General features: G+C 38.9%; 2 protein-coding genes across 2 annotated transcripts in view; one reads left to right on the forward strand and one right to left on the reverse strand.

The window, feature by feature from the left end:
- Positions 1 to 2,286: 2,286 nt before the first annotated feature.
- Positions 2,287 to 3,249, reverse strand: OR2T83 (olfactory receptor family 2 subfamily T member 83). Its single transcript, XM_001491265.4, has one exon. The coding sequence runs from the start codon at positions 3,247 to 3,249 to the stop codon at positions 2,287 to 2,289; it is 963 nt and encodes a 320-aa protein (XP_001491315.4).
- A 5,517-nt stretch (positions 3,250 to 8,766) lies between these two features.
- LOC138918148 (olfactory receptor 2W3-like) overlaps positions 8,767 to 26,012 on the forward strand; it is a 39,194-nt gene continuing 21,948 nt past the window's right edge. The window contains 2 exon segments of the mRNA XM_070238352.1: positions 8,767 to 8,959; positions 10,520 to 10,673. Of these exon segments, the coding sequence (XP_070094453.1) occupies positions 8,767 to 8,959; positions 10,520 to 10,673 (347 nt within the window).

The raw sequence follows: 26,012 nt of genomic DNA on the forward strand, positions 1-26,012 counted from the left end.
TCAGTAAACAATCTTAGGATTTCAATCTTCTTGAATTTATTGAGACTTGCTTTTTCATCCAACATACAGCATATCTTTGAGAATGTCCCATGTGTGCTTGAGAAGAATATGTATATGCTGCTTTTGGATGGAATATTCCATAGGTATTTATTAAGTCCATCTGGTCTAGTGTTTCATTTAAGGCCAGTGTTTTCCCGTTGACTTTCTATCTAGACAATCTATTCATAGATGTAACTGGGATGCTAATGTCCCCTACTATTATAGTGTTGCTGTGAATTTCTCCCTTTTGTTCTATTCAGTGGCTTTCTATGTTTTGTTGCTCCTATGTTAGGTGCACATATATTAATAAATGTTATGTCATTTGTGTGGAATGTCTTTATTTATCATTGTTTAATGCCCATTTTTGTTTCTTTCTATCTTTTGTCTTGAAGTCTATTTTGTCTGATACAAGTATGGCTACACCTGCTTTCTTTTGTTTGCCATTTCCTGGGGTATCATCTTTTATCCCTTCACTCTGAGTTTGTGTTTGCCTGTATAGCTGAGATACGTTTCCCAGAGGTGGCATATTGTTGGCTCTCATATTTTAGCCCATCCAACTCTCTCTGTCTTTTGATTGGTAAATTCAATCCATTTACATTTAGAGTGATTATGGATATATGTGGGCTTTATACTGTCTTTTATCCTTTGTTTTCTGGCTTTTCTATTCATTCATTTTCCTTGTATTTCTGTCTGCCACTTCACTTTGGTGGTTTTCTGTGATATGTTTCTCAGGTTCCTCTTTTTTATGTTTTGTGACTCTGCTCTAATTTTTTATTTTATAGTTACCATAAGGTTTGCATAAAAGACGTTATAAATGAGACAGTTTTTTCATGCTTGTAGCATTTTTTCTGCATTGACCTTTGTAGGTTCTGTCATTTTCTCTTCTCCTTCTGTTTTTCTTGTCACAAGTTATCTCTTTTTGTATTGTAGGTTTCTTACCAAGCTAAGATGGTTACAGTTATATTTGAGGCTTTCTTTCTCTCCAGACTTGATGTTATAATTAAGTGTTTACTAATCTCTTCTGATATAGAGTATAATTTTGGTGAAGTCCAATTAATCCTTATTTTATTGTTACACATGTTTTTGTGTCATATATAGTGTACTCATCTGATGGCAACGTCTAGTCACCATTCCACACTCATCTCCAGGGTCTTCTCTCAGCCCCCTTGGTTGGCTGAATTTGTATGTCAAAGGTAGAGCCAATGCTTCCTAATGAGCTGTGCCCTTTCCACATGAGCATCAAAACATTTATGTATTTGATACACCTATTTGCACAAACTATGCCTACAATTCAAGTTCCTTGGGGACGGTAGCCATATTTTATTATGAGTTTAAACTCATTTAGCTAGGAGCTATTATTTTTATTATAATGTAGTATAAGAAATATTGGCTGAATAAAGAATTGAATGTTTGATGTTCTTCCTCTGCTTATTTGTTTAATAAGTTACTTATTTGAAATATCATCTCAGATGCCACCTCATGAAGGGAAACTTCCCTATATCCGGCTTACACACAGGGTTAATATTTTTCCCACAGTACCTTATATGATCTTGGATACTCAGTCTACCACAAGTTACTAACAATCTCAGAGAGGTAAAACACTCACTAGATGCCTTCAAGATTGGACCATGAAGAACAACACAGCCCTCAGTAAATGTGGGCAGATGACAGGATTGTCACAGTAATGATCCACCACATTAAAATGAGCATGATTTCTATGATACACCACTTAAATTGCCACCCAGCAGAAAGTAAGAACTCAAAGAAACTGAGAAAGTCTGATACTTTACTCTTTATTTTTCAGTAATTTCAAGTTTACAGAAGAGTAGCATGAATAAAAATGGTGCAATTAACACTCATATACCCTTTATCTATATTCACCTATTAATATTATAACACTTTGACTTCATCACTTTTTCTCTCTTTAATTCATCAGTTGCACACCTTATGATTTTTTCTCTAAATATTTTCATTATATATTTCCTAAGAATATGAATATTCTCCCACAGAGTCACAGTGCAGTTATCAACTTCAGAAAACATAACATTGATGCGATTGTATAATATTTTCAATGTAGAAGGAGTATAAAAATGAAGAGCTTTCCAGTACAAGAAAACAAAACCTTCAAAAGGGACGAATACAGGACAACATATGATGGTACAAGAATCTGAGGAACAACATTGGCATGAGGTCTTAAACTTACGATGTGTAGAGAGAAGAAAAATAAACCATTCGTTCCAAAATTTCCTACTTGATAGTTTCTTGAAAGATAGATCCCACACTCAACATTTTCTTTAGAGCTCCTGTGACATCCTTATTCCTAATACTATAGATTAAAGGGTTTAGAACAGGAGTGATTATGGTGTAAAATACAGATACAACCATATCATTCTCAGGTGTGTGGTAGGAGCTGGGGAGCATGTAGTTGTAGGTGGAAGTCCCATAAAAGAGGGTGATCACCATCATATGGGAAGAACAAGTGTTTAAGGCCTTCTTCCACCCCTCTGCTGAGTTCATCCTGTGGATGGTGAGGAGGATAAAAGTATAGGAGCTTGAAATGACTCTCACAGGGATGAGGAGCATGAGTACACGGCACAGGTACATGAGCATCTCATAGAGAGAGGTGTCTGAGCAGGAGAGCTTCATTAAAGCAAGGACCTCACAGAAGAAAAGATGGATCTCCCGGGATCTGCAGAAGGGGAAGGTCATGGTGACAGGTGTGAGCATGAAGCCATCCACTGATCCTAGGAACCAGCAGCCAGACACCAGGAGGAGACACACCTTGTGGTTCATGAGAATAGGATAATGCAGTGGATGGCAGATGGCCACATAACGGTCATAGGCCATGGCAGCTAGAAGGAAACATTCTGAACCTACTAGAGACAGATAGAGAAACATTTGCAACCCACATTCAGGGGCTGAGATCTTATTCACACCCATGACCTGGTCCCTCAGCATCTTGGGCACGGTGACAGAAATGTGCATCATGTCCAGGAGAGACAGTTGACTGATGAAAAAGTACATGGGGGTGCGGAGGTGGGCTTGAGAGTATACCAGAAGGATCAGGATGGTGTTTCCAAACAAGGTCGTCAGGAAAACCACAAAAATGACCACACAAAGCAGAAATGGGTGCTTGGATTGGCTGAAGAATCCCACCAGAATGAAATCTGACCATTTGGTGTTGTTGGTCACCCACGTGGTGTTGTCCATGAGATTTCACCTAGATCACCAAGGAGAGCTTTGGGATTAATAGATTGTTCATGGGATATGATTAACAGAAATTAATGATTTGTAATCTTGCGTTTCTGTGTCTGTGTGTGTGGGTGAGTGTACATGCCAACTCAATTATGCTAACAGGAGGTGGTTCCAGGGGTCTGTAGATTTGGCAATTGTAAGTTACGTGAAACTCAACAGTATTACCAGAAAATTAAGAATTTGCAACAGTACGTGAAAAGAATCCTTAACTCACAGCAAGATTGCCGTAGTTCAAGGTCATGAGATTTTCTGATGATAGATAATGTTGTTTATTATCAAGGCGGAAATTTGCAAAATCACTTCCCTATGCAAAAACAAAAGGTAAATCATTTTAAAAAACGATAAATCACACCTCTTATTTCTAGAATAGTTTTTAATAGAAGTCAGAGTAGAATCAATCTCTCTCGTTTAAGGATCCAACTGGGATCCTAAAAACTCGGGAAAGTGTATTTCACATAAGAAAAATTTAGAAAGTAACTGAAACATAATTTGGCGAAATGCCATTCTGAAAGTTTGAACACCCTTTGCCTGTAGGATCAAGCTATGCTGTGAGGGTCCGTGGTTGCGTGAAATCACAGAAACAAGTCTTGCTTCTCACCAATGACCAACCTCTTAGATATCCTAGGGACACCAAGTAAGGAGCCAAAACTTTGAGGCTGGACTGTGGCTGTGGGTCCACTTTATCCTCTACCCACCATCTCTCTGTCTACTCAATGAAAAAAGAAGATAATAATGTTTGACCTCAGATAGGGTGAATGTTAAATGAGGTAAAATGATGAAAGTGCTAGGAACATTACTAGTCACAGATGAATAAGTGCATGTAATGTTAGTTTAAAGAGTTAATATCTACAGTACTTACTGCACAGAATCTATGTAAGAGATGGCTGTTACTATTATTGACTTATGAGATGTGTTACTCTGGTTCACCAATCTTAGTATCTATTTATATATATAAGAATTTGGAAAATGGAAAAGCAATCAACTTAATGGGGGAAAATACCTGCACATCATATATCTGATAAGGCATTAATAGTCAAAATATATAAAGGAGTCATACAACTCAATATCAAAAAAGTAACTAATCTGATTAGAAGATGTGCAAAGGATATGGATAGATATTTTTCTAAATAAGACATACAGATGACCAACAGGTAGGTGGAAAGATGCCCAACATCACTAATCATCAAGGAAATGCAAATAAATCCCAGGATGAGATATAACTTCACACCTGTTAGAATGGCTATCACCAAAAAGACAAGCGCTAACAAATGCTGGTGAGGATGTGGAGAAAGAGAACCCCTGTGCACTATTGGTGATGATGTAAATTGGTGCAGCCATTATTGAAAAGACTATGGAGGTTTCTCAAAAAAATTCAAAATAGAACTACCACAGATTCCAGCAATTCTACTTTTAGGTAATTTATCTGAAGAAAACAGAAACACTAACTTGAAAAGATACATATGCACCCCCTTGTTCATTGACTCATTATTTGCAATAGTCAAGATATGAAAACAACCTAAATGTCCATGTATGGATGGATGGATAAAGAAAATGTGGTGTATATATATATATATATGTGTGTGTGTGTGTGTGTGTTTGTGTGTGTGTGTGTATGCATATAACATACATATATATCCAATAAAATATTATTCAACAATAAATAATAATGAAATCTTTCTATCTGTGACAACATGGATGGAACCTAAGGGCATTATGTAAGTGAAATAAGTCAGATAGAAAAAGAAAAATAGCACATGATCTCATTTATATGTGGAATCTTAAAAAAGAAAAACAAGCTCATAGGTACAGAGAATAGATTGGTGGTTACTAGAGGCAAAGGATGGGGTGTGAAAAATGGGTGAAGGGAGCCAAAAAAGTACAAACTTACAGTTACAAAATAAATAAGTTATGGTGATGTAATATACAGCATGGCCACTATTGTTAATAATAGTCAATAATACTATATTGTATATTTTGAAGTTGTGAATTAGACTTGAAATTTCCTCATTTTATGGCTAGTTGTTTCAGTTACTCTAAGAAAAATATATATGTTAATTTTTAAAAGTTCTTTGTTAATCATATTTGCAGTCACAATACTATCACCGAGCTTGAATGTGTTAAATGAGTGTTAAACAGGTTTTTAGAATAAAGCATGAAATAAGAAAACCTAACTCAAAAAAAGAATTTAATTTGAATAATTTCTGTGGTCCCAGACTATATATATGCATAGAAGACTATGTAAATACCTATAAATCCTATATAAATATGTATATCTTCATAAATATATATAAATATGAAATATAAATAAATATGTAATACATATTTCTTATTTTCACCCCGATTAAGGAGAATTTTATGAAGAATCTCATCTCAGTTCTGTCTAGTACATGCTTCTCCAACTTCATCTCCTTAAATTTCATACCATTTGTTCTAAATTTCAGGGAGGACTAGCATTTAGAAGGCCATTGCCATTTACAGAACAAGGCTTCAGTTGTCTTTGCAAATATAATCTGTTATATTGTCTATAGCAATCAACTTTTCATGGAAAATGAGATGCAGAAAGGAAAATTGAACAAGACTGAGATGTCTCTGATGCCAGTTCACTGTTTCTTCTTCTATCTGGCTGCTCACAGCCTATGTATGTCTTAGATGCTGGAGTTGAATCAAAGAAAAGAATTATACCTAGTTACAGATAAGGAGGTCACATCAGTCTTTTCAGGGAGAAATATTATATAAATATGACTTAAAGAAGTCTTAAAAGAGCTACAAAGGTAAATAAGAGAGAACAATAGAAGCAAAATACGTTTGGCCTTTCTAAAGAAAATCAATAATAGCTTTTTCTAACTTTTCTCTTATGGAGATTAAACCATTGCAATTTTTCAATTTCTGACACGTTAAATGCTACATTGTAAAAGTCCTTACTAACAAGAAGGATATTTGACACTTCTTTCTGAGAAAAGTTTAGAAGTGGTTACAATACGGGCATATTTCAATTTCCGAATTTCAAATACATCTTGTACTCTTGAAATAATTTCAAAGACCAATTACTGTATTCAACTTAATAACAGTCTCATGTTCTGGGGCACTGAAGCATTAGACAGCACTAAAAATGAATTTGATGTCAATATAAATATCCAACAAATCTGGGACACATAGCATTAAAAAAATATGAGCTTGTCAAATTCCACCCCCACTGGCAAATGAAAGCTGAATCCTTAAAAACAGTCCAATAAACACAAAACACACTTGCTGACTGGGTCTATGTTTGTTGTCATAGTGAAACAAGGGCCAGCACAGTGACTGGCACATGCATAGACCTCAAAGTTGTTTTGTGAATAAATGGAGGGGGAGCGGGAGGGCCGATGGGAATTCTGGGCAAATCTTTGTTGCATTTTGGTAAATAGTGGTGACTGTGATCAAGCCACACCAAATAGCCCACCTAGGACACAAGACAGACAAAGGAATACTGTGGACAAGGGAACTGGCCTCCCTGCTCACTCTTAGTCCCCTCTATCTAATTCCTTGAGTTTAATGTAAACAGCTTAGTGCATACTTAAGTTGAGGAATTATTAATAGTGAAGGTAGAAGAATATTGAATCTTTATTTGAAGCTGATAGCATCTCAGCAATTGTCCTATTGCTTTAGCACATTTTATCTTCCCCAAGAGCCTATGAGGTACGTACTCATCGTATTATGTGCCTTTACAGATAAAAACAAATGGGTTTCCAGGGCATCTGCCTACTATCACACAACTAGGCTGATGGAGAACCCATGTCTCAGCTCAAGTGTGGATCCAAGAGCCTGAAATGCTGCCTTAGCTCTCCAGGAACACAGTCCTCCCTGCACAGTCTACACTGTGGGTATTAGCCACTTACTCTCTGTTTCATCTGGAAAAGACAAATATGATTGAGACATTTATTTCAGTGTTCTGACTACCAGAAATAATCCCCACTCAAAATAAAATAAGACCCCCTTTTCCTGTAAAATTTCATTCTCAATAAAACAAAGTTATTGTCCAATAATATAAGAGGAATGTATATTCTTTTGCTCATAGACAATTGGAAATCAATAACTGATTTATGAATAAGTTGCAGAAAATAAGTGATATATAGAAGACTAAAAAAGTACAAATTTTTTTCACCCATAAAAATAGGTGGTAGGGAAAAGATCCGGGAAATATGGTCAAGAATTAATAGAATGTGTCAGAAGCAGAAGAGGAAAAAGCAATCATTACCATTTTGCTCCTGTGGTTCTGTCGTCCTACCTGATTGAACCCAGCATCAAGTGATGCCACAATCCTCATCTAGATGAGCTGCTGGAGTGTGGCTGTTATTAACTCTATCGAGAGAGTAAAGTGATGTCATCACTGGTTTTATTACGCCCATTAAAGGAGTGGACGAAAGTTTTCTGTTGATAAATCCCATATGGGACTTCAAAAATGAGTGCTATTAAGACAGCTGAAAAAGCTAGTAAACATGTCTGTTCCACTTTTGTGGTTTTCTTTTCATGTCTCTTTTCTTTCTCCTTTTATTGTACACTAGAAATATTAATCAATATTAACAATAATCTCAAATCTCACCTGACCAATAAAATCTTATCTATGAAATGTATCTTATTTTATAGATAGCCTTAGACTTTTTCACTTACAACATAGTTTTCTTGTATGCATGTATATATCCTCATTTAATCTTCAAAATTATTCTGTGAAGTATTGACATTGCTCTTCTCATCTTTCACAGATACAGACTCTAAAACTTTTAGTCTAATTGGTGCATCAAAGACAGCACCACTAATCAGTACTGTGGCTGAGACTAAAATTGAGGTGGTCTCCTTTACACCTTTGTCTGGATCACTCTTCATTAGGTTACTTATTTTCCTCTTTCTTCTGTCACTCAGTTAACAATCAATGTTCTCCTAACATTGCGTTGCATATTAGGGCACTTGTTTTTAATTTAAATGTTGAATGCTAATTGTAGAAAAATATAAACGCACAAAAGATTACTCCCTCAAAATTAAATCAACCATAATGCAATCACCCAGACAAAAATCATGCCTTAAATGTTATATCTTGCCTTCAAACTACAAATATTTATGGAGTGTATACCATGCACCAGGCAGTTGAGATAAACCCGGTAACAAAATAGAAGCAAACCCACCCTCATGGAACTTGCAGTCAAATTTCAGAGCCTTTTTTGTATGTGTGTTGTCGAACTATGTTGATCATTTTCTCATGCCATCCTTTGTTCATGATATCCTTTGTTCATGACATCCTTTGTCCAGGTTGTGACTTCTGTTTGTAAGGCCCACACTTGCAGTATGGAGCCTCCTGTGTCCTCCCGGTTTCAGCTGCAGATGGTTCATCCAGGCCCCTTCATCAATTGGTTTCCCATAAGTCTCTAAATGTACAGTCCTTTGGGAGCACTGAAGAGTGGGAGGAAGAAAGAAATTGCATCTTTTTTCCTGTTTCTGGTGATGGTCTCTGGCTGCTGCAACAGCTCTAGGCAGCTGAAGACTGTGCAGCAGCTGTGGGATCCAGCACCCAAAGGCAGTTTCAGTGGCATTGGTGGGATGCAGGCATCTGGGTTGCAGCATGGGAGGGTCCCAGCAGTAGCCCCAAGAAGAGAGTCTCATTGGCTCAGCAGTGAGGGGGATGTGAGGCTCCAAGGTTGGCGAGGACTCTTTGTCCTTGGATGACAACACTCTCCTTCCTGCTTCCCCAACCTTCTCTCCAGCCTTTTGCCACCTCTGTAACCAAACTCCTGCATTAAACCTCTTCAGTTTGAAATGTGTAAAGTGTTTGCATATGATTGGACATTAAATAATGATGTTAATGTTCTATCAAATTAATTATACCTCAGTTACGATCCTCCCTAATATTGAATAATGACATTTCATTCAGATTTCTAAATTATAAGTTTTGCTAAAATAAAAGTGCTTATAAATAAAGCATTCTCTGAATGTAACTTTTCCTAAGACAATTCACTGGAGGGTACAAAAAGTTTCAAGTTTTTTCATACACAAAACTGAATTGCTTTCCCAAATCTTCTTCAAATTATGCTCTGACTTCAAAATTCACCTGCACTAGCATTAAATTGTATGTGCCTTTTCATCTCAGTTAATATGATAAGAAAATCCTTGTTTAATCTGCCTTTCTTGATTATTAATGTTTATATGGTGTTCATATGTTTACCCTTGTAACTACTTATGTGAAATATCCATTTATAGCTTTTGTACATTTTTCCTATTGAAAGCTTTTCCTTATACATATAAAAGTGTTTACATATTAATAATCATAACTCTTTGTGAGTTGTATGAACTATAATATTTTAATTTCAGTTTTAATTTTGATATTTTGTTCCAAAGATTTTAAAAAAATATTTAGTCTAATACATTCACTTTAATGATTTCTTTCAGCACCTTTGTGTTTAGAAAGTCCTCACACATTTTTTTGAGCATTAAAATTTTCATCTTTATGTATTTTTAAGAATGAGTTTGAGCATATTTTTGTAAATTTAACTTCTAACGCAGCAATAACTTATTGGAGATGTGATATGAAATAGGTTTCTAACATGATTGTTTGCAATTAGAGACTAATTTAAAGTGTTAAATGATCCTTTTTTCATTCATTCATTCCAAAAATATTTATTAGTATCAGTTATGTTCCAACCACTCTTCTAGGTTCATGATGGTGAAAACAATGATTCTGCCCTCATTCAGCTCATATTCTACTGATAAATGAAGACAATCAACTACTGAATACACAATATTATGCCAGGTATTAATAACTACAATGAATAAAATTAAAAGCAGGGTGAGAATCATGAGGGAATCTATTTTATACAGAATGTGAAATTTCATCAGACCCATCAATGAAACAATGGAGTCAGTGATTAAACATCTGGGCAGGGATGTTTAAGAAGAGGGAACCGGAAGTGTAAAGACCCTGAGACAGAATCTCACTTGCCATGTGTGATGAGCAACAAGAAGATCCGTTCCCACAGGTTATGGTGAGAAAGTTAGAGAAACATAGAAAATCAGGTTACACATGGAGCCAAGAGGCAGGTCCTCCAGGATTGTGAGGGGGCTCAGAAGGACCAGAGATGATCAAGATGTATTTAGGGAAATGGTTAACAAAAGACATGTATAAAACTCAAAAGAGTGTGCATTTAGAAAAGGAAAGAAAATCACAACCAATCAATGGTCTCTTTCTTCTATTATCTCTTAGGACTGTTTACCAGACATGCTCACACTGTCTTATGTTCCGACTGCAGTCTGGCTTGCCCTCACCACCACAACATGCTACAATTCCCAGAAACTGCCAGTCCTCACCGAGCCTCACAGAGTGCAGAGCCTCAGAGCTTTGACTCTCCTGCCTCTTGGTAAATCCCACTCTGAGATGTGACTGGAGGATTTAGAGAGAGGAAAGGCATGATAGGACTTAGGTGCACAAGCATCACTGAAGGCTTTATGGAGAAAAAAGTCCAGGGAGCAAGAATGCAGAGAGTGGTTTGAGTGAATCCTGGTGAGAGACGTGGTAGCTGAGTGAGGGGGTGGTGATGTTAGGTTGAAGTGCTATCGATGCACTCAGGACACTGGGGCTGGGCACGTTGGAGAGGAAACTTAGAACTGAGTTTGAGACTCAAATTTCCCAATAGACATGTGCATGGAGATGAGGCAAGGCCACTGGGTGCCTGAGTCAGGAGTTCAAAGGGGAGGACACACCTGAAGTCATGGTTTAGGGGATAAGCAATGTGTAGAAGAAGGAATTGGATTGCATGACTAGGGAGAGTGGGTGTCTTACACCAGAAACCAGTGTAGATGAGGTTAAATTTCCATCTCATCTCTTCTTTTCCAATCACCTAATGCCAAATGCCTTTAAAATAAACCACTGCACCACTGGCCCGGCCCCAAAGATATAATAGAATTTTGATTAGAATGTAATGAAAAGAAATACTTAGGAAGGATTAATATTGTTAAACTGTTGAGGATTTTCATCTAGAAATATGCTTGTCTTCACAGGTTATTAAAATGGTTAGAAGCTAAACCTGACTTGTTAAAAATTTTTTCCTAAAGTTCTTCCCTAGTAATTGTTGAGATTATTCCAGATTATTTCAAGATGTTTGTTTCATTAGCAGTTTGAAAAGAATATTTTCCAATTTGTGAAAACTTAATAAGCACTAATAGTGACAGAATAGCTATTGATCTTTATGCGACTGCCTGGTTCTTCATTTTTAAAATCTGGTACTGATTCCAATATTTCATTTGAATATTTTCATTAGATATTTTAGTTCAGTCTCATGTATTAATGCAATGTAGTATACTGTGAAATCTGTATTTAACTGTGGCAATAAAAAACAACCCTCTGCTCCAATTTTTAATGTTTTTCCTCATTTTATGTTTCACTTTCTAGAAACATACAAGGTATTGATTTACCATGTTTTGTCTTTAAAAATGTAAAACAACAAAAAATATAGTAAGGTAACAGGATATAAAATAAAGATACTAAACTCACTGTCTTCACATACACAAGAAATAGTGCAGTAGAACATATAACGGAGAGAAAATCTCATTTATAAAAGGATCAAAAATGATAAAACATTTAGGAACTAAACTCAGTAAGAAATGTGTAAGACTTATATGAGGAAAATTTGAAAGTAATCCTGAAAGATACAAGCGCAGATATGAAGAAATGGAAAGTTACCTGCCCAGGGCTCAGGAGTGGAGCCATCATTTCTGTGGACAAAAAATTGTATCAAAGAGCATTATTGTTGTCTGAAAACCTAATGGAATTTACATGGCTAGGTTTCTGACTAACTTCAGTCTCATGACTCCTATTTTATTTCTGATTTCTCACTTTTAGAATGGGACTGTCTATCCTACATCTGTCTCCTTATTATGTTTTGGAAGTAGATAATGTGTTATCTGGTTTCAGAGGTTCATAGAGAGAGAGGAATTTTTCCCCAGGATGAATTATACCTGGAAACTCTCTCAGACCTGGATACTTGGATGAGACTTTGAACTTAGAGTTGATCCCAGAACAGATTAAGATTTTCAGGGGTATTGAGACGAGACTAACATATTTTGCTTATTAGAAGGGCATGAATTTGGGGGAACCAGAGAGAAAATTTTATGGGCCAAACTACATCACCTCAAAATTCCTGTGTTAAAATCCTATCCCTCAGTGCCTCAGAAGTGATCTTATTTGGAAATAGGTTTGTTGCAGATGTAATTAGGTAAGATGAAGTCACACTGGAGTAGGCTGAGCTTCTAATCCAATATGACTATTGTCCCTACAAAGAGGGGACACTTGAGCACAGACACACACAGAGAGAACACCATGTGAATATGGGAGCATTGCTCCATAAGCCAAGGAACTACCACAACCAGGAGAGAGGCCTGGGATGGAACTTTGTCTTGCTCCTTCACAGGGAGCATGGTCCTATTGACACCTTGATCTCAGACTTGCAGCTTCCAGAATTGTGATACAGGAAGTTTACGTTGTTCTAAGTCACCCAGTTGGTGGTACTTGGTCACAGAATCCATAGCAAGTTAATATAATTTATTTTCTTCTCAGGAAGGATAATTCAACATCAGGAAGATGTTAGTTCTCCATAAGTTAATATTAACTTGATGTTATTAAGTGACTCCACAGCCAAATCTATTTTAGCTCAGCAATGGTCACTTAACTCACTGGAAAAGGTAGGTTTAGATAATCACATATCCCTTGATTATTTACTTGCTGAGCAAAGAGGCATCCGAGTGGTAGCAAACACCTCCTGTTGCACATGGGTAAATGCCTTCAGGGAAGTAGAAACACAATTACATAATATTAAAGAGCAAGAACATTTGCTACAACAAATTTCACCACATAACCCATTGTCTTTTGATTTATTCAGCTGGTTACACTTAAGTCTGAGCCCTGGTTTAGAACCATCTTGTAAATTGGGTTTATAGTATTGCTCTTACTCTTACTATGTATACTTATTGTAAAGTTCTTTACTTATTGCCTGTTGAACCTCTGTAAAAATGACATGTCCAATAAGGTGATGCTGGCTCAGCACTTCCAGATGATCTCCAAAGACTACCACCTTGGAGAAATGTAGACTTTAGATGGGAAATGCCAGAGAGTTCTCCCTCTCCCTTGTTACTCAGACATAAACTAAATAATTTCTGAATACTGTGCACTTTCCCTCCCGTGTTGGTCATGACAACCAGGAAAGGTCCTCCTTGGCACTGGGGGACTAGATCACTACCTGCAGAGAACCTGACTATTGATAAGCAATGCTTTTGGAGAAAGATTTTGATCAAAACAGGAAAATGTGCCAATTAATAAAAGAAACCTTAACAAAATTAGAGTTGGGAAGGCCTGCAGGGGGAGCTCTCATGCCCTATCATATATTGTCAATTACACTAAACAGGAAGAGATATTACCTGCATCTTTGACAGGAAATAAAACTACATTATTCTTGAAGGAAGATTTCTCTCCCCATCAGGCAACAGCCCAGACAATGAGAAATGCTGGGGGTCAGTCAATGAGAAGCCATTGCTGCCCTGAACTGTTACTTTCCTCCAATGGACTTTTGTTTAGAACAGCCCTCCCTGATCCTCATTTTTCTCTTTAGAAGTAAGTGCCTCTCCTTTGTTTTCTGGATTTGTCTGTGACTAGCCATAGTATGTGCATTCTGAATTTCAATTCTTTTAGCTGTTCCTGAATAAACTCATTTTGAGGGTAAAATAATAAGTGAATTTTCTTTTTAAGTTGATATGCCTTGCCTCCAAGTCCATGGAAAAATGGGAACCCAAATCCACCAGTCTTTCTCAAACTCTGAGTTCGAAAATTCTACCAGGCCACTTCTCATCTGAGTGGGCTCTTATTTCTGCATGTTGTTAAAATGCACGCAATCAGTTCAGAGTGGAGATTACTCAGGACATTGCATTCTCCATCTTCACTGTCCTATACATGAAGGCAGAAGCCAGACCAGGCACTGTGGCCCCATCATTGATGATTTGATTTACTGCATCACTCAAGGAGAAAGTGGAAATGCAGGGGCAGCGGTTTAGGTTGGATTTGAGAAATATCATGGCTTCCTGGCCCAAAAGGAACAACTGCAGCTGAGGTGGCTGGAGGAGGGCGAGTGAGCCACTGGGCAGAGCCTGCTGGAGATGAGGGTATTCCAGCAGAGCAGGGCCCTAAAGGAGCTGGCCTAGGGACTGAAGGGGAGCTGCCAATACCTAGCCCTGGGTCTTCTGGAGGCAAGGCTTGGTGCCTGGCGGGGAAGGGAGTGGTGGATATGTGACCAAGGGGACAGACAGTGGCTTTTGGAGAAAAACTACTTTGGTATTTATGCTCTTTAGGAAAAAGGGTGTCCTAGAACTTACATGGGAAGCCTCTTAATTTTAAATCCTACCATTAGAATCAGAAGGGACACCAGAGAATCATAAAAAATAGGTCACATTAGGGGCTGGCCCCGTGGCCGAGGGGTTAAGTTTGCGTGCTCAGCTGCAGGCGGCCCAGTGTTTTGTTGTTTTTTTTTTTTTTTTTTTTTTTTTTTCATGTATTCTATTTTTTTTTTTTTTATTTTTTTATTAATGTTATGATAGATTACAACCTTGTGAGATTTCAGTTGTACATTTTTGTTAGTCATGTTGTGGGTACACCACTTCCCCCTCCGTACCCTCCCCCCACCCCCCCTTTTCCCTGGTAACCACCAATCAGATCTCCTTCTCAATATACTAATTTCCACCTATGAGTGGAGTCATATAGAGTTCGTCTTTCTCTGACTGACTTATTTCGCTTAACATAATACCCTCGAGGTCCATCCACATTGTTGTGAATGGGCCAATTTCGTCTTTTTTTATGGCTGAGTAGTATTCCATTGTGTATATATACCACATCTTCTTTATCCAATCATTAGTTTCTGGGCATGTAGGCTGGTTCCACGTCTTGGCTATTGTAAATAATGCTGCAATGAACATAGGGGTGCAACGGACTCTTGAGATATCTGATATCAGGTTCTTAGGATAGATACCCAGTAATGGGATGGCTGGGTCATAGGGTATTTCTATTTTTAACTTTTTGAGAAATCTCCATACTGTTTTCCATAGTGGCTGTACCAGTTTGCATTCCCACCAACAGTGTATGAGGGTTCCTCTTTCTCCACAACCCCTCCAACATTTGTCGTTCTTGGTTTTGGATGTTTTTGCCAATCTAACGGGGGTAAGGTGATATCTTAGTGTAGTTTTGATTTGCATTTCCCTGATGATTAGCGATGATGAACATCTTTTCATGTGTCTATTGGCCATATTCATATCTTCTTTTGAGAAATGTCTGTTCATGTCCTCTGCCCATTTTTTGATCGGGTTGTTTGTTTTTTTGTTGTTAAGCAGTGTGAGTTCTTTGTATATTATGGAGATTAACCCTTTGTCGGATAAGTGGCTTGTAAATATTTTTTCCCAATTAGTGAGCTGTTTTTTTGTTTCAATCCTGTTTTCCCTTGCCTTGAAGAAGCTCTTTAGTCTGATGAAGTCCCATTTGTTTATTCTTTCTATTGTTTCCCTCAACTGAGGAGTTACAGTGTCCGAAAAGATTCTTTTGAAACTGATGTCAAAGAGTGTACTGCCTATATTCTCTTCCAAAAGACTTATTGTCTCAGGCCTAATCTTTAGGTCTTTGATCCATTTTGAGTTTATTTTGGTGTGTGGAGAAAAAGAATGGTCAATTTTCAATCTTTTGCATGTGGCTGTCCAGTTTTCCCAGCACCATTTGTTGAAGAGACTTTCTTTTCTCCATTGTAGGCCCTCTGCTCCTTTGTCGAAGATTAGCTGTCCATAGATGTGTGGTTTTATCTCTGGGCTTTCAATTCTGTTCCATTGATCTGTGGACCTGTTTTTGTACCAGTACCATGCTGTTTTGATCACTGTAGCTTTGTAGTATGTTTTGAAATCGGGGATTGTGATTCCGCCGGCTTTGTTTTTCTTGCTCAGGATTGCTTTAGCAATTCGCGGTCTTTTGTTGCCCCATATGAATTTTAGGATTGTTTGCTCAATTTCTGTGAAGAATGTTCTTGGGATTCTGATTGGGATAGCATTGAATCTGTATATTGCTTTAGGTAGTATGGACATTTTAACTATGTTTATTCTTCCGATCCATGTGCAAGGGATGTCTTTCCATCTCTTTATGTCATCGCCTATTTCTTTCAAGAGAGTCTTGTAGTTTTCATTGTATAGATCCTTCACTTCCTTGGTTAAGTTTATCACAAGGTATTTTATTCTTTTCGTTGCTATTGTGAATGGGATAGAGTTCTTGAGTTCTTTTTCTGTTAGTTTATTGTTAGTGTATAGAAATGCTACTGATTTATGCACGTTAATTTTATACCCTGCTACTTTGCTGTAGTTGTTGATTATTTCTAATAGTTTTTCTGTGGATTCTTTGGGGTTTTCTATGTATAAGATCATGTCGTCTGCAAACAACGAGAGTTTTACTTCTTCGTTACCTATTTGGATTCCTTTTATTTCTTTTTCCTGCCGAATTGCTCTGGCCAGCACCTCCAGAACTATGTTGAATAGGAGTGGTGAAAGTGGGCACCCTTGTCTTGTTCCTGTCCTCAGAGGGATGGCTTTCAGCTTTTGTCCATTGAGTATGATGTTGGCTGTGGGTCTATCATATATGGCCTTTATTATGTTGAGGTACTTTCCTTCTATACCCATTTTACTGAGGGTTTTTATCATAAATGGGTGTTGGATCTTGTCGAATGCTTTCTCTGCATCTATTGAGATGATCATGTGGTTTTTGGTTTTCATTTTGTTAATGTAGTGTATCACGTTGATTGACTTGCGGATGTTGAACCATCCCTGTGTCCCTGGTATAAATCCCACTTGATCATGGTGTATAATCTTTTTGATGTATTGCTGTAATCGGTTTGCCAAAATTTTATTGAGGATTTTTGCATCTATGTTCATCAGTGATATCGGCCTGTAGTTCTCCTTCTTTGTGTTGTCCTTGTCAGGTTTGGGGATCAGAGTGATGTTGGCTTCATAGAATGTGTTAGGGAGTTCTCCATCTTTCTCAATTTTCTGGAACAGTTTGAGGAGAATAGGTATTAAGTCTTCTTTGAATGTTTGGTAGAATTCTCCAGAGAAGCCGTCTGGTCCTGGACTCTTGTTTTTGGGGAGGTTTTTGATTACCGTTTCTATTTCCTTACTTGTGATTGGTCTATTCAGATTCTCCATTTCTTCCTGATTCAGTTTGGGGAGATTGTAGGAGTCTAGGAATTTGTCCATTTCTTCCAGGTTGTTCAATTTGTTGGCGTATAGTTTTTCATAGTATTCTCTTATGATCTCTTGTATTTCATTGGTATCTGTTGTGATTTCTCCTCTGTCATTCCTGATTTTATTAATTTGCGATTTCTCTCTTCTTTTCTTGGTGAGTCTGGCTAGGGGTTTGTCAATTTTGTTAATTCTTTCGAAGAACCAACTCTTTGTTTCATTGATCCTTTCTATTGTCTTTTTTGTTTCAATATCGTTTATTTCTGCTCTTATTTTTATTATTTCCCTCCTTCTACTGACTCTGGGCCTTGTTTGTTCTTCTTTTTCTAGTTCTGTTAGGTGTCGTTTGAGGTTGCTTACGTGAGCTTTTTCTTGTTTAGTGAGGTGAGCCTGTATTGCGATGAATTTCCCTCTTAGGACTGCTTTTGCTGCATCCCAAATGATTTGGTATGTCGTGTTCTCATTTTCATTTGTCTCCAGATAATATTTGATTTCTTCTTTAATTTCTTCAATGATCCATTGTTTGTTGAGAAGCGTGTTGTTTAGTCTCCACATTTTTGCACCTTTCTCTGCTTTTTTCTTGTAGTTGATTTCTAGTTTAATAGCGTTATGATCAGAAAAGATGCTTGATATTATTTCAACTCTCTTGTATTTATTGATGTTTGCTTTGGTTCCCAAAATATGGTCAATCCTTGAGAATGTTCCATGTGCACTTGAGAAGAATGTGTAACCTGCTGTTTTTGGATGAAGTGTTCTATATATATCTATTAAGTCCATCTGGTCTAATTTTTCATTTAATTCTATTATTTCCTTGTTGATTTTCTGTCTGGATGTTCTGTCCATTGGTGTTAATGGTGTGTTGAGGTCCCCTACTATTATTGTATTGTTGTTGATGTCTTCTTTTAGTTCTATTAAGAGTTGCTTTACAAATTTTGGTGCTCCTGTGTTGGGTGCGTATATATTTATAAGTGTTATGTCTTCTTGGTGGAGAGTCCCTTTTATCATTATATACTGTCCCTCTTTGTCTTTCTTTATCTGTTTTGCTTTGAAATCTACCTTGTCTGATATTAGTATAGCGACACCTGCTTTCTTTTGTTCATTATTAGCTTGGAGTATTGTTCTCCATCCCTTCACTCTGAGTCTGTGTTTGTCTTTGGGGCTGAGGTGTGTTTCCTGGAGGCAGCATATTGTTGGATCTTGTTCTTTGATCCATCCTGCCACTCTGTGTCTTTTGATTGGGGAGTTCAATCCGTTTACATTTAGAGTGATTATTGAGACGTGGTGGCCTACCACTACCATTTTGTGTCTTGTTTTCCGGTTTTCTTCAGTTTCCTTTGTTTCTCGTCCCATGGTTTAATCTGTTCTGATGTAGAGCTGCTACTCTCTGTTGTTGTCCTTCTACTTATCTCCTCTGCTCTTGGTTTTGTAGTCCCTTTCCTTTTTTGGATTTTTCAGGAATGAGGGTTTTCCTGAGGATTTCCTGAAGAGGAGGTTTTGTGGCAATGAACTCCCTTAATTTTTGTTTATCTGGGAAAGTTTTTATTTCTCCATCGTATTTGAAGGATATTTTCGCTGGGTAGAGAATTCTTGGCTGTAGGTTTTTGTCCTTCAGATTTTTGAATATATCATTCCACTCTCTTCTAGCCTGTAAAGTTTCTGCTGAGAAATCTGCTGATAGCCTGATGGGGGTTCCTTTGTAGGTTAGTTTCTTTTGCCTGGCTGTCCTTAATATTTTCTCCTTGTCGTTGACTTTTGCTAGCTTCACTACTATATGCCGTGGAGTTGGTCTTCTTGCATTGATAAAGTTTGGAGATCTATTGGCTTCTGTCACCTGAAGATCCATCTCCCTCACCAGATTTGGGAAGTTCTCAGCCATTATTTCTTTGAATAGGTTTTCTGCCCCTTTCTCCTTCTCTTCTCCCTCTGGTATACCTATAATCCTTACGTTGCATCTCCTAATTGTGTCTGATAATTCTCGGAGAGTTTCTTCATTTCTTTTAAGTCTTGCTTCTCTCTCCTCCTCTGCCTGCAACAATTCTATATTGCCATCTTCCAAATTGCTAATTCTTTCCTCCATATTATCGGCCCTACTGTTCAGAGCATCTAGATTTTTCTTAATCTCCTCTATTGTGTTCTTCATTTCCAGTATTTCTGTTTGGTTCTTCTTTATCGTATAAAACTCTTTTGTGACATAGCTCCTGAACTCGTTGAGTTGTCGGTCAGAATTCTCTCTTAACTCAGTGAGTATTTTAATGATGGCTGTTTTGAAGTCATCATCATTTAGGTTATATATCTCATTTTCTTTGGGATTGTTTTCTGTGTATTTGTTACTTTCTGTTCTGGAGATTTGATGTATTTTTTCATATTGCTTGATGTTGTTGATTTGTGCCTCCGCATGGAGATAGAGTTTAGTTGCTCCTTTCACTTGTTTCAGCTGCTGCGGTGGGGGGAGCAGCTGTTTATACTTCACCAACCAGGAACCCTGTCCGTAGTTGCTAACTGGGCCTGGGCCCCTCTTCGTAACCACAGTGGCCCTTTGGATTCCCTCCTCTGCCGTGGGGGCCGTCACGGGGGGCTTCAGACTGCAGGTGCCTACTGTTGTTGCCCACCTAGATGCGCTCTCTCCTTGGGGTCTGCAACGGTGTTATGGGCTTTTCCAGCGGCCAGGGGTGGGATCACTTTTATTTGTCGCTCGGTTGCTGTCGGCACCCACCAAATCTCACTTGTCCTCTATGGGTCGCAGGAGAGCTATTGGCATCTTCTACAGTCTGTGGTTAGTACACCTAGCTATGCTGCTTTTGCCCTGGGGTCTTCCAGCCTTGTGGCTGGCGGCTGGGTGCCTTCTACTGGTGCTGTGCAGAGGCTTTCCCTAAGGCTTCTGTGAGCCTGTAGGGTTTCCCCCTAGGCTACTAAGCTGGGTCTCTGGAACTCTCTCCAGCCCCAGTCCTCTCCGAGATCTCCGGCAATCCCTAGCCTCACCTGGTGGGCAACGGCAGCTGGGGGTCGCCCCGCCCTCTGGGCTTCTCTCCGGGCCTCTGCCGGGAGCTCTGAATGCTCAGCGTGGCCCCTCTGCTACCGGCAGACAGAGAGTTTTGTCTGCTGCCCGGGCGGAGCTCCGGCGCTTCTCCACCGGATTGCCGGACCCGCCTTTGAAAGTTCCCCCGCCCCGGTCCTCTCCGAGATCTCCGGCAATCCCTAGTCCCACGGGGCGGGCAACGGCAGCTGGGGGTCGCCCCGCCCTCTGGGCTTCTCTCCGGGCCTCTGCCGGGAGCTCTGAGTGCTCAGCGTGGCCCCTCTGCTACCGGCAGACAGAGAGTTTTGTCTGCTGCCCGGGCGGAGCTCCGGCGCTTCTCCACCGGATCGCCGGACCCGCCTTTGAAAGTTCCCCCGCCCCGGTCCTCTCCGAGATCTCCGGCAATCCCTAGTCCCACGGGGCGGGCAACGGCAGCTGGGGGTCGCCCCGCCCTCTGGGCTTCTCTCCGGGCCTCTGCCGGGAGCTCTGAATGCTCAGCGTGGCCCCTCTGCTACCGGCAGACAGAGAGTTTTGTCTGCTGCCTGGGGGAGCTCCGGCACTTCCCCTCCGGGTCGCCGATCCGGCCTTTGAAAATTCCCCCGCCCCGGTCCTCTCCGAGATCTCCGGCAATCCCTAGTCCCACGGGGCGGGCAACGGCAGCTGGGGGTCGCCCCACCCTCTGGGCTTCTGTCCGGGCCTCTGCCGGGAGCCCTGAGTGCTCAGCGTGGCCCCTCTGCTACCGGCAGACAGAGAGTTTTGTCTGCTGCCTGGCGGAGCTCCGGCGCTTCCCCACCGGGTCGCCGGACCCGCCTTTGAAAGATCCCCCGCCCCGGTCCTCTCCGAGATCTCCGGCAATCCCTAGTCCCACGGGGCGGGCAACGGCAGCTGGGAGACCTCCGTGCCCACCGTGTCTCTCTCTGGGACCCTCCGGGCGCCCCGAGCACCAGGCCGGGTCTCCCCGCCAATGGCGGGGAGAGACTCTCCCCGCGGGCTCAGGTGTGCAACTCCAAAGTTTCCCTCTGCGTTTAGGAGTAATTGCGGGGGGTTTAAGTAGGGTTCTGGTCACCTGTTTCCACCGTCGCTCCTCTGTTGTGTTCTCGCTCCTGCCCTAGATGTGTGTGGATCCTCTGGGGGCGTCCGTTGGAAGAAAGCCGCTTGCGGGTACTAGGCTGCCCGTCGGGGTCGGAGAGTTTTCACCTATTTCCACATCCTCCCGGAGGAAAGTCCGTCCGCCTTCCGATGTATAGTCGCGTGGGTGTCTCAGACGTCCTGAGATGCTGTCTGGATATCCTTTGTCAAGCGATAAGTGTCCAAATAATTGTAGACTCGAAGGGCGAGAGACAAAGAGGACTACTCACGGCGCCATCTTGGAAGAATCTTCCCCCAGTGTTTTGTTGTTTTGAATCCTGGGCGCGGACATGGCACTGCTCATCAAACCACACTGAGGCAGCATCCCACATCCCACAACTAGAAGGAACCACAACGAAGCATATACAACTATGCACTGGGGGGCTTTGGGGAGAAAAAGGAAAAAAATAAAATCTTTAAAAAAAAAGAAAAATATGCCACATTAAGGACAAAAACTTAAATATTTTTTCTAAAAATTAAAGTTAATTTTTTGGCTTACATAAGTTTAAACAGAAAAAGAACAACCTACTCTATGCTGACTGAAAAACACTTAAAACCTCACAGTCAATCTTTAAATGACCAGATGGGTGTATTCAGTGACAGCCAATGAAAATCATCCTTAGTAACTCATTTGACTCAATAACCAAGCATATAAATAATGCTTACAATTGTTCAGCTTAGAATTTTCATGTTAAATTTTAAGGCAAATGCTAATTTCCTTCCCCATGTCACTTGCCTATTCCAGACACAGGGGGAAGGAATTACAAGGGCTCCAAGCAGCATGCTCACAATCCACTTGAGACTACAGAGCAAACAAATAACAGGGAAAAGGAAACAATTTTTTTAATCCTCCAAGAATATACTAAATCTCAATTGAATTGGGAAAGTCATTATCAATGGGCTTATGTTGTCACAATAGAAACCATTGCAATAGAAATTTTCTGGGCACACTTTAATCTATCTCATTCCTAATGAATTATTCAGGGATTTCTGAGCTAACTAATTCACAGCCTCATACAAGTACAGTGACTAAACAGCCCTGGACACATAGTGGGGGTCACTAAGTGAAGGAATTTACAAAGTCTTTGTGTTTAATTTGTCCCATTTTGTCCTTATTATATCTATTTCAAAATAAACTATTTCTTCTTCTTCTTCTTCTTCTTATTGCTATGCTTATTTCCTTGTGAACAAACTAAGGGTCAGAAAGAAACTAATTTTCTAAATTTCACACAGTAAATACGCAAAACATTTGCACTTTCAATAATAAGTGTGATCATCTTCTCTTACCATAACTCAAAGTATATTTAAATTGGGCATTTATGGGCTGGCTCAGTAGCATGGTGGTTAAGTACGTGCACCCCACTTCAGCAGCCCGGGGTTCACCAGTTTGAATTGCCAGTGTGGACCTACACCACTTATCAAGCCATGCTGTGGTGGTGACCCACATAGAAAAAATAGAGGAAGATTGGCACAGATGTTAGCTCAGAGTCAATCTTCCTCACCAAAAGCAATAATAATAATAATAATGATAATAATAATAATAATAATGAGCATTTATTAGCACAAAAGCAATTTTAAAATGAGTTATAATACAAATACTTTGGAGAATATACTCTCAAATAATTTATTTTCATTTTTATACCCACTTTTTCCTTTTTTCCCCAGTACCAATAAGATATATTTTACCCACAATGGTCAAGACTAAGGTCTGCCAATTCTATAAAAAATTAAAGTAATCATTTACCTACTTTTTAAAAAATAATTTGACAGGGGGCTATTTTTAGAGTGATAGGGGAAATATAATACAGATGATTGATTTAATAATCTACTCTGAGATAAAATTTTGCCAGATATTAATACCTTTCATTTTTATCCACTTAGGTAACCTACTCATATATGTTTCCAGAGCTATGGCCTGCTGGCTCAAAGAATGAAGAATTGGGGGTTTTCTTAGGGACATTTAGAATAATATTTTATGTCTGTACGTTCCACTGTTTTTCAAATAAATTTAGCAGATTATTTTTATTTTCCTTTTTCAAAAATTATTTTATTGAAGTCATATTGGCTTATAACATTGTGTAAATTTCAGGTGTATGTTATCATATTTCAGTTTCTGTATTGACTACATCATGTTCATCACCAATAGTCTAGTTTTTATACGTCACCATACATATGTGCCCCCTTACCACTTTTGCCCTCCCCCACTACCTTCTCCTCTGATAAACACTAATCTCTTCTCCTTATCTATGTGCTTGTTTATCTTCCACACGAGTGAAATCATATAGTATTTGACCTTCTCTGACATTTCACTTAGCATAAGACCCTCAAGGTTCATCCATGTTGTTGCAAATGGCACAATTATATCTTTTTAATGGCTGAATAATATTCTATTGCATATATATACTACATCTCCTTTATTCATTCATCTTTTCTGGGCATTTGGGTTGTTTCCATGTCTTGGCTATTGTAAATAATGCTGCAATGAACATAGTGCTGCATAAGTCTTTGTGAATTATTGACTTTATGTTCTTTGGATAAATAACCAGTAGTGGAATAGCTGGATCATACAGCATTTATGTTTTTAATTTTTGAGAAATATCCATACTGTTTTCCATAGTGGCCGCTCCATTTTGTACTGTCATCAACAGTATATGATGGTTTACTTTTCTCCACATATTCTCCCACATTTATTTCTTTTCATTAATTATAGCCATTATGACAGATGTGAGGTGATATCTCATGGCAGTTTTGATTTCCATTTCCCTAATAATTAGGAAAGTTAAACATCTTTTCATGTACCTGTTGTCTATTTGTATATATTCTTTGGGAAAATGTCTGTTTATATCCTCTGCCCGTTATTGATTGAGTTGTTCATTTTTTTGTTATTGAGTTGTATGAGTTATTTATATATTTTGGAGATTAACCTCTTCTTGGGTATATGATTTGCAAATATTTTCTCTCAGTTGGTGGGTTGTCTTTTCTTTATTTTAATTTAATTTTTATTGAGTTAATGATAGGTGACAATCTTGTGAAATTTCAGTTGTACATTATAGTTTGTCAGTCGTGTTGTAGGTGCACCCCTTAACCCTTTGTGCCCAGCCCCCACCCCACTTTTCCCCTGGTAGCCACAAATCTGTTCTCTTTGACTGCATTTTTAAATTCCTCATATGAGTGGAGTCATACAAAGATACTCCTTCTCTATCTGGCTTATTTCACTTAACATAATTCCCTCTAGGTCCATCCATGTTGTTTCAAATGGGACAATTGTGTTCTTTTTTATGGCTGAATAGTATTCCATTGTGTATATATACACCACATCTTTACCCAATCACCAGTTGATGGGCATTAGGTTGCTTCCACGTCTTGGCTATTGTAAATAATGCTGCAATGAACATTGGGGTGCATGAGACTTTTAGAATTGCTGATTTCAAGCTCTTTGGAAGATACCCAGTACTGGGATAGCTGGATCATATGGTAGTTCTAGTTTTAATTTTTTGAGGAATCTCAATACTGTTTTCTATAGTGGCTGCACCTGTTTGCATTCCCACCAACAGTGTATGAGGGTTCCTTTTTCTCCATAACCTTTCTAACATTTGCTACTATTTGTTTTGGTTATTTTTGTCATTCTAATGGGTGTAAGGAGATATCTTAGTATGGTTTTGATTTGCATTTCCCTGATGATAAGTGATGATGAACATCTTTTCATATGCCTATTGGCCATCCATATATCTTCTTTGGAGAAATGCCCGTTCATGTCTCCTACCCATCTTTTGATCAGGTTTTTTGATTTTTTGTTAGTGAGTTGTGAGTGTTCTTTATATATTATGGATATTAACTCTTTGTTGGATGTATGACTTGCAAATATGTTTTCCCAGTTAGTGGGTTGGTTTTTTTGTTTCAATCTTGTTTTCCTTTGCCTTGAAGAAGCTGTTTAGTCTGATGAAGTCCCATTTGTTTATTCTTTCTATTGGTTCCCTTGTCTGAGAAGACATGGTTTCCAAAAAGATCCTTTTAATACTGATGTCAAAGAGTGTACTGCCTTCATTTTCTTTTAGAAGCTTTATGGTTTCAGGTCTTACCTTTAGGTTTTTTATCCATTCAGAGTTTATTGTTGTGAATGGTGGAAAAGAATGGTCAATTTTCATTCTTTTACATGTGGCTTTCCAGTATTCCAAGCACCATTTGTTGAAAAGACTTTCTTTTCTGCATTGTATACCCTCAGCTCCTTTGTCAAAGATTAACTGTCTGTAGATGTGTGGTTTTATTTCTTGGCTTTCAATTCGGTTCCATTGATCCGTGCACCTGTTTTTGT

The sequence above is a fragment of the Equus caballus genome, chromosome 16, assembly GCF_041296265.1.
Source record: "Equus caballus isolate H_3958 breed thoroughbred chromosome 16, TB-T2T, whole genome shotgun sequence".
NCBI classification, from domain to species: Eukaryota; Metazoa; Chordata; class Mammalia; order Perissodactyla; family Equidae; genus Equus; species Equus caballus.

Excerpts from the sequence above, each read along its gene's own strand:
- OR2T83 (XM_001491265.4), bottom strand. The coding sequence starts at position 3,249 with ATGGACAACACCACGTGGGTGACCAACAACACCAAATGGTCAGATTTC.